This window comes from Delphinapterus leucas, chromosome 10, assembly GCF_059928025.1.
Source record: "Delphinapterus leucas isolate spDelLeu-1000000601 "Yukka" chromosome 10, BTC_Dleu_Yukka2, whole genome shotgun sequence".
Classification (NCBI taxonomy): domain Eukaryota; kingdom Metazoa; phylum Chordata; class Mammalia; order Artiodactyla; family Monodontidae; genus Delphinapterus; species Delphinapterus leucas.
In genome coordinates this window covers 1030243-1039141 of record NC_143138.1, presented here as the reverse complement: position 1 = coordinate 1039141, position 8899 = coordinate 1030243, and the positions used below count along the sequence as shown (strand labels likewise).

General features: G+C 61.8%; 1 protein-coding gene across 1 annotated transcript; it reads right to left on the bottom strand.

The window, feature by feature from the left end:
- Positions 1-2231: 2231 nt before the first annotated feature.
- Positions 2232-6497, bottom strand: FOXC1 (forkhead box C1). The gene has a single exon (XM_022586490.3). The coding sequence runs from the start codon at positions 5759-5761 to the stop codon at positions 4136-4138; it is 1626 nt and encodes a 541-aa protein (XP_022442198.2). The 5' UTR covers positions 5762-6497; the 3' UTR covers positions 2232-4135.
- Between the last annotated feature and the right edge of the window lie 2402 nt (positions 6498-8899).

Sequence of the window (8899 nt, the reverse complement as noted above, 5' to 3'; positions counted from 1 at the left end):
ACGTGGGGTGGGGTAGAAACTGTCACTCCAACTGCCACCAACAGCCGGGGACAACCCTGCTAAGGGAGTCAGGGCCTGGATCCGCTAGGGATGCCTCCTGTCCCTCCTGGGCAGCCTGGCCAGGCAGCCCGGACCAGCACAGGGTTCAGGCCTCTCTGGGGTTTTGCACCATTAACAACAAAACTAGTGGTTCTCCACCGTAAAAAACCAAGACCCCTCCAAAGGGAACAGGGCTGAGAGAAAAGGTCCTATGTCTCTCTTCCACCTATCAAAGTTCGGGGGAGCCATAGGGCTGTAAGGCACTCTTATTTCCTGACCCTGTTTCTGACCCCGCAGGAAACAGCCAAGGGCTTACGGGCCACCAGCACAATTGAGCCTTATTCCCCTGAAAATGTCATTATTAATGACACAAACTGCATGGCATGATAAATTGTAAAGTGTGTGCTTGTTTGCATGCAGCCTGGTGGAAAGGGGCTACCAACACATAACCCTGGAGAACAGTGCCCACCACGCGTACAATACCCCAAGTGCAAGCTTGTGTATGGCGTGCGGCGCGCTGACTTTTACCTGCTCATGGTAAAAACTGCTAAGGAGTGCCCACTGTCACACGCAGGACAAAAGTCCTTATTCCCCTAAAACTCTCTACAGAGGCTGACTCCCAAATTAGCCAAGTTCCCCGCTGGGTCCCGCCTGGTGTCCTAGGATAATTTCAAACTGTGCTATTTGTTAAAGTATCCAGGAGTTTTTCTTAGAATATTTTACAGCAAAATTATCCTTGTTGCGAAAAAGGTACAAATCAAACGTGCAAAGCACTGAGGTACAAGGAGTGCTCACTTCCGAACGAGGCCCCAGCTTCCCAGGGCTCAGGCGGCAGGAGTTGGCTTAAGAAGCCCAGAGCAAATGTACTGAGAGTAGAAAACGTCACATAAGTGGTCCTAAGACTCAGCCTAACGAGCAGGACCTGTGCCCTTCTGCTCAAACACAGCTTCTGAGCAACGACGTGGGTAACTCGCGCAGAAATAACTACTTTCTCTGCACCCGTATAACTCAAACGCCTCGCCTTCCTAAAGGCCTAACTTTCAAACGTTGGGAATAAAGAAGGCAGAAATGATTGCTAAGAGGCTCCCACGGCGAGCGCAGAAACACTCCCCGGCTGCGGCCAGGGCTTCTCACCGGCCTTTCCTAGGAGTCGAGCGCCGCGCGCCCGGCTCCCTCTCCAGCCACCGGACTCGGGGCCCAGAAAGGACAAGCCCGGGTCGGAAGCGCCGCCGGGCCCAACCGGCCCTCTCCCACCCTCGCCGCGGCGGCCGGGCTCCGAGGGCCGGACCTGGGCCGGCAGCCGAGGCCGCGGGGACGCAGGAGGTCGCGGGCCCCGCCGCCCACCCGCGCGGCCGCTCCAGGTGCCCCGAGGCCTCCGCAAACCAGCCGCGCACGCCGCACGAGGACGCAGCCCGCGCGGAGGCCGCCCGGGCCCAGCGCCGCTGGGCAGGTCGTCTGGGCCGGGCCGGGGCCGTCAGGCCGGCGAGGGGAGGGCGCGCGGGCGCCGGGAGCGCGACCCGCCCGCGGCCCCTCCGCCCGCCGCGCTCCGAACGAACGCACGTGCGTCCTCCAGACAAAGGCGGCGAGCGCGGCGCGGAGCCAGAGCCCTGCGCCCGGCTGAGACGCGCGGTGAGTCCCTCGGGCCCTCCACCCCGGCTCCGGCTACCTGCTCCTCGGTGCGGCCGCACCGACCCTCCCGGTCCCGGAGGACTGGGCGCGGGCGTGGGCGGCGAACATGGCCGGGACGCGTCGCTACCCTAATTAGACGAGGAGCGTCCGGTCCCAGAGGCCGGCGTCGGGGCCGCGGAGACGCACCTCGGCCGGAAACCCCGGGCGGGTCCAGGTCCACACCACCGTCCCCGACTCGGAGAAGTGGGACTGCCAAGCCGGAAAGGTCAGGCTCCCGCCGCCCGCGCTGTCCGCCTCGGGGGGGTGGGGGTGGGGGATCGGTGCCCGTCTGAGGGGACAGGGCCGCCGGTCACCTGCGTCCGCTTCCCTTCCGCGCCCGGACAGCCCCGCTCCGACCGCGGTCCCTTTGTCCGCCCGCCCCGCTCCACGCTCGGCTCCCACGAATGGGCCGACGCGGGAACGAGATTTGTCCGCTGATTTTTCCCCTTCACCACCCAAAGGGGTGGGGTGGGGGCCCTGGGAAGCGCGAGGCCGCCCAGGCTCAGGGCTGCGAATCGGAGCGGGTCGCGCGGCGGGAAGGCCGGTCCCGGCCGCCTGCCCCGGGGGACGCCGCGCCCTGCGCGCCTCCCCGGCCGCTGGGCTGCGACTCTGAGCCAGGGACCCAGCAAATCAGAGGCCACGTAAAGCAGTTTTTGACTGGAAGTAGAGTGTATTTATTTGCAGCAATCCTTTAACAATGATCAAATTTTGACAACAAGCAACAGCAATTACTGCTAAGTGTTGCCTCTAGATCGGAGCGGCAGATAGCAGGAAACTGTGTTATCTCGAAAACAAACGGAAAGGCCCTGAATGACTGTAATCAAACCGCCATCTCCCCAAAGTCTGATTGACAGGGCAGATCCCCCTACGATAATGAATTTATTACATTTCCTGGGTTATTTACAAAGGGGGAGGGCCGATCCGGATTGCCCCCTAGGTTTAACTGTAAATTAAGAAGAAAAATGGGATTGAAAAGAAACCACCTGGACTAAAACGCCCTGCTCTCTGCTCCTTCCTTCTTGTTATTGTTTTAAATCTTTTTCAAAAAATAATTGTTCAACAAACATATCTTCTAAAATAAGTTTCCCAAAGATTAAATATCCCTTTCCAACCCGCCATACATGTTTTGTTTTTAAATCAATCCTTCTGCGATAGACATGAAGGACTGTAGATGTGGATGAGTTATATACATACGTTTAAAAGCTGGGTTTTTTTCCTCTTAAAAAGGAGTGAAATGAACAGGAAGAAAATCCTCCAGCATTTGGCTCACAGGGATGCCTAATACACATCGCGGTTTTTTAATGGGATACACAAGCCAAATCTTCATATGTGTATCTGGAGGCACAGCCACCTCCTCTCCACACACAGGTATCACTGCGGTAAGACCGCTGCTGATTCATGGGCTTAACATTTCCAAATCATGTTCAGTCATTACTGAGGCAATGAATTTGTGTGTATGCCAACTCAGATCTGTTAAGGAAAATCTCTTTTTACTAGCCACAAAGCAAGCTGCCTATACAGTACGTTTTCAGAAGATGCTGCAGGAAAAAAAAAATCTAAACAAAAAGAGACTTTTATGTGAAATTTGACAAGGAATAGTCACAGGGTGTCTCCATTTTTTTCAGAGATTTAGGAGGAGAATTGATAATTTCTAGTGTTTTAATCTCTGAAATCTTTTTTCTTATAATAATTAAGGCTGTATGAAAGTATCCAGACATATAGGTCTCATTCAAACTGAATGGTAATTTATTAATAAACAAACAATGAATATGTTCAACAAAAAGAAAGAAAAGATGATAGAATAAGATTAATACAGTTTCCCTTTTTATAATGAAAAAAGAGCACAATTTAAAGTTTCAGGCAATTTAACGTCAGGTTTTGGAAACACTTTCTGGCGTTTGGTCCACGACATCCAACTACAAATTAAAAATAAATTACTATGTTGCAATTTACATTTTAAAACAAGTCCATGGATAAAAAGAAAGCGATTTTTATATACGGGGACTTCCTACCTCCTTTCAAGAGAATAAAATAGTATCTTACAGGTGAGACGTGAAGGCAGGAGGCGGCAGGGGAAGGGACAGGACAGGAGGAGGAAAGCGTGCTCTCTGAAAAGAAGGAGAAACTTACGTGTTATCTGGAGTAACACTGTCCTTTAACAAACCATGACTCTGCTGTCTCTGTACGAAACAGTTTACGGTTCTGTTTATTGAGTTAAGGCAAAGTGGAGGTGGCTCCGAATCCATCTTTTAAGAAAATGCTCTTCTTTGTGCTGGTGAGTTGAAAGTTTGGAGGGATTCTGTTCGCCGGTTTGGTGACCGTTTCACAAATTGGGTTTTTGGTTTCGGTTTTGCATCGACGGTTCTTTTGGCTGCTTCTGCTCTGGGGTCCGGTTCAGTTCGGCTGGGAGGCGGGCAGGGCGGAGGAGTTAGAACTTGCTGCAGTCGTAGACGAAGGCCCCTGACGTGCGGTACAGGGACTGGCCCGAGGGGAAGGCCATCTGACAGCTGCTGTTCCCGTTCACCGGGGAGTTGCTCAGGCCGATCCGCTGCGACTCAAACATCCCCCGCACCGAGTGGAAGTTCTGCTGCTGGCCCGGGTAGCCCGCCGCGGCCGCCGCCGCCGCACTCGCCAGGTGGCCCAGGTCCCCGCCCGCCTGGTTCAGGTACCACGAGGCCAGGCGGCCTTGGTGGGCCGCAGGGTGATGGCCGGCCTCCTGGCCGCCGCCGCCGTGGCCCAGTGACGAGGAGCTGCTGCTGGTGGCCGGGGGCAGGGAGTAGTCGGGCAGGGGGTCGTCCACCGAGGAGGCGCCGGCGCCCGCGGGCGCGCCCTGCACGTGGCCGCCGCGCTCCCCGGCCGCGTACAGGCTCATGGCCTGCAGGTTGCAGTGGTAGGTCCCGGCGCCCCCGGCCCCGCCGCCCCCGCCCGAGCCGCCCGCGCCGGGGCTCTGGCTGCAGGGGGAGCCGTACAGGGAGGTCTGACCCGGCGAGTAGGCGCCCAGCGCCAGCGGGGGCGCCAGGCCCGCGCGCGAGGACGCGGCGGCCGGGGCCAGGAGGCCAGAGCCCAGCTCGGCGGCTGCGCCCTGCGGCGACCCCCGCAGCGACGTCATGATGTTGTCCACGCTGAAGCCCTGGCTGTGCGGCGGCGCGGGCGCGGGCGCGGGCGGCTGGCCGGGCTCCGCGCCGTCCAGGCTCAGCGGCCGCGCCGCCGGCAGGCCGCCCGGGGGGCTGCCCCCGCTGGACAGGCTGCTGCTGCTGCTGTCGGGACTTTCGATTTTGGGCACCGCGGCGGCGCCGGCGCTGCCGCTGCCCAGGGCGGCGGCCGGGGACAGGGGCTGGGGCGGCGAGGGGCACGTACCGTTCTCGGTCTTGATGTCCTGGATGCGCACGGGCGGCGGCTGCGCTCCGGGCGCCGCGCCGTCTGCCTGCTCGGGCGGCGCGGGCTGGCGGCCGGGCTGCGGCGGCGGCGGCGGCGGTGGCTCCTTGAGGTGCAGCCGGTCCTTCTCCTCCTTGTCCTTCACGGCGTCCTTCTTCTTGAAGCGCCGCCGCCGCCGCAGGAAGCTGCCGTTCTCGAACATGTTGTAGGAGTCCGGGTCCAGCGTCCAGTAACTGCCCTTGCCTGGCTTCTTGTCGTCGCGCGGCACCTTGACGAAGCACTCGTTGAGCGAGAGGTTGTGGCGGATGCTATTCTGCCAGCCTTGCTTGTTGTCCCGGTAGAAGGGGAAGCGGTCCATGATGAACTGGTAGATGCCGTTCAGGGTGATCTTCTTGTCCGGCGCGTTCTGGATGGCCATGGTGATGAGCGCGATGTAGCTGTAGGGCGGCTTCACCATGTCCTTGGGCTGCGGCTGCGGCGTGTAGGGCCCGTAGGCGCGGGCCATGCCGCCCGGGTACTGCTCGGCGTGCGCCGGGTGCGAGTACACGCTCATGGGGGCCGGCATGGCGGCGTAGCCGCCCCCGGCCGCCGCCGCCGCGCGGTAGTAGCTCTGCTCGCCGCCGAGGTAGGGCACCACTCCCAGGGAGTTGGGGCTGGAAACGGAGTAGCGCGCCTGCATGGCCCCGCTCGCCGCCGCCGCCGCCGCCGCCCCCCGCCCTCGCTGGGCCGGCCGCCCAGTCCGAGTCCGGGCCTGCGGGCTGGTGCCGGGCCGCCGCCTCCCCTGCGCTCGCCCGGCTCCGGGGCGCCTCCGGCCGCCGAGGAGGCTTGGGGTGGCGGAGAGGGCCGGACGCGGACGCGGCCGACGGCCTAGAACGCGCGCGACAGCTTCCAGGCGGGAACGGGAAAAAGGAGCCCGAACTAGAAAACAAGCAGACGTCCGGCTCGCCGCGCCGCCTGCGCTTCCAGGAGGCTCTGCCCCAGCCGCCGGCGAAGGCGGCCAGATAACCAGGGCGGGGGGCAGCGCGCCGGCTGCCTGCCCGGGCCCGCGTCACCTTTTTTTCAGTCTCTCGCGCGCCGCCCGCTTAAGGAAGCATTGGGAAAACTTCTGAACTTTTGAGCATCCGTCACCCAGGCGAGGACTTTTTTACGCAGTTACATTTTTTCCGGGCAGTGGAGCCCCGCCCCATCACGGCGGCGGCAGCCAATGGGAGGCGGGAACGCCTCCGAAGGAGCCGGAGGCCGAGCAGCGCCGGCCCGCGCCCCGCCGCGGAGGACCGCGGGGCTGACCACACGCGCGCCGGCCCGCGCCCCTGCCTGCGCCCTCGCCGGCGCCCCGCGCGCGCCCGCAGCCGTGCGCCCCCGCGCCCCGCCGCCCGCGCCAGGCCCTGTCCCCCACCCCGGGCCCTCCGCTGGACGTCCATTGTTCCCGCAGACTTGCCGGGCCCTCCGGGCCCCCCATAGACCCTTCCTCCGTCAGCCGCTCCCAGATGTCACGGCGTCCTCGAGCCCCAACTCGCGCTGGCTCTCTCCCATTCCTTGGCCGGCCTGGTCGACTCCTGCACCGGGATTTCCCGGGCCTCCCTTCTCTTCCTCCCCTCTCCTCCTCCCTCTCCTGGCTCCCCTCTCTCTTCCCTCCTCCCTCCCCCTCCTCCTCTCTCCCCTCCCCCTCCCTCCCCTCTCCCCTCCCCCTCTCCCCTCTCCCCTCCCCTCCCTCCCTCCTCCCTTCCTCCTCCCTCCCCTCCTTCCCTCCCTCCCCTCCCCTCCTTCCCTCCTCCCCTCCCCTCCTTCTCTCCCTCCCCTCCCCTCCTTCTCTCCCTCCCCTCCCCTCCTTCCCCTCCCTCCCCTCCCCCTCCTCCCTCCCTCCCCTCCCTCCCCTCCCCCTTCTCCCTCCCTCCCCTCCCCTCCCCCTCCTCCCTCCCTTCCCTCCCCCTCCTCCCCCTTCCCCTCCCCCTCCTCCCTCCTCCCCTCCCCTCCTCCCCCCTCCTCCCCTCCCCTCCTCCCCCCTCCTCCCCTCCCTCCCCTCCCCTCCCTCCCCCTCCCCTCCCTCCCCCTCCCTCCCCTCCCCGATCGCCAGGCTCCCCGGCTCCCAGAGGCCTCCAGTTTTCCCCACCTGGAAGTTCTCCAGTCCTGAGCTGGGTTACAAGGGGCACGGTTTTAAGGGCTCAGTCACAGCCGAGCTCCGTTCCCGGTGGGGGCGGAGTTGTTGCCCCCACCTCACAGTCCCTGCGACCCCTCCCCAGTAGAAATAAGGGAGGGGGATATGGGGCCTTGCCAGGAGCTTGAGGCCGTGGTCGGCGGCGTGGGTGTCTTCAGAGCGCGCTGCTGGAGCCTGGAGGCTACCCCGAATTCCTCTTCGGGATTCGCCGCGACCGTCCCCTCTTGTCGAGTCCGGCACCTTTCGGCTCAGAGCAGGGGTCAGCCTGCGGGCTCAGTGACAATAGGAGGTGTGATGACAAGAAGCAAGTCAATACGTCCCACATTCCTCTCCGCACGCGCGTGGCTGCCGGCTCGCAGAGATAACGTGTAATTGGGGGAACGTTCAGAATCGCACCTGCAGGGCGGTTCGAGGGTCCTGGGGATGAGCACAGCGGCTAATCCCTGTGCAAGCGCCTGAGACTTGCAGTTTCCGGGGAACTGGGATGGAATGGGAAGAAGAAGAAGGAAAGGGAGAGAAACCACGGGCAGGAAGGAGATGGGCCTCCTCTCCTGCAGCGCGCTTCTGCACTTGGGCAAAGCTGGAACAGCCCCTCCGGGCCCTTTCCTGCAAAGCTGGAGGAACTGGCGCGTCTAGGGGGCTGTGAAGATGAGCAGCGTGGCGCATCTCACACCTCCACCCTCCAATTCCTGACAATCTTTAACTGCGAGGACGTGTCGGGAACCCTTTTGGCTTCCCAGCTTGAATCCGGCTTTCTCCTCTGCACAATTTGAGCTGCAGCTGCAGTTTAGGAGTTAGGGCGCGGGCCTGTGCAGTTTTAAAATGTTGCATTTCGGAGTGGACCCTGACATGGAGAGACGAGGGGACCTGCTCTTTCTGAACCAGCCGGGTGCCCGGAAGCCTGGCTCCCAGGCGCTGCCTGGCCTGCTCCGCGCCTGGGCCGCTCCAGCCTCCTTTCCTGGGCGTCCACAAGGCCCCGTCTCCGCGTCTGGAGGAAAACACTGATTTATCGTCAGAAGACTCCTAAACACGTGTGAGGGAAGGGGCGGGGGGGAGAAGCCCCGCGACACGAAAAGTGCATTCGTGTCCAGCCCCCGCCCCACACCCGGACGGAATCTGCCCCTTTGGTCGAGGCCTTGTGGGCTCCCCGGCTTCAGCCTGGAGGCTAAGGAAGTCAGTGGTCGTCCCGAACGCCTCGGCGTTTGGCGACTTCGGCCTTTGAACCGCGTTTCCACCGCTCGCGGTGCGCGGGCACCTACGCGGCGATGGCGACTCGGCCGTATTCCCAGCACGGGCCGCGCCCGGCTCGTGCGCGAGACGTGGTGCCGCGCTGCCCCGGTCCCCGCGCGTCCTCCCCTGCTCCCGGCTCCGCGGCCCGAGAGGTGGAAAGAGCTCCTTAGTAAACTGCAAATCCGACAGTCGGCTGTGCTGGGCCCCGCTTCGGGTATAAAAGTGGCCGTTGTGAAATGAGTGTCTGGCGCGCGGGAAAAAGGCGGGGTGCAGTTTACGAAGATCATCTTTCTCCTGGTCGAGCTCAGGATACTCGCCAGGAAAAGAGCTTTGCGTTTGTGTTTTACAAGCTTCCTCGGAAGCAAACCTCCACTAAACGGCTTGATTGTATTTCAAGTACTCGACTTATTATTGTTGTCGGTGGTGGTATTT

Bases quoted from the DNA above. Each gene is read 5' to 3' on its own strand.
- FOXC1 (XM_022586490.3), bottom strand. From the start codon at position 5,761: ATGCAGGCGCGCTACTCCGTTTCCAGCCCCAACTCCCTGGGAGTGGTG.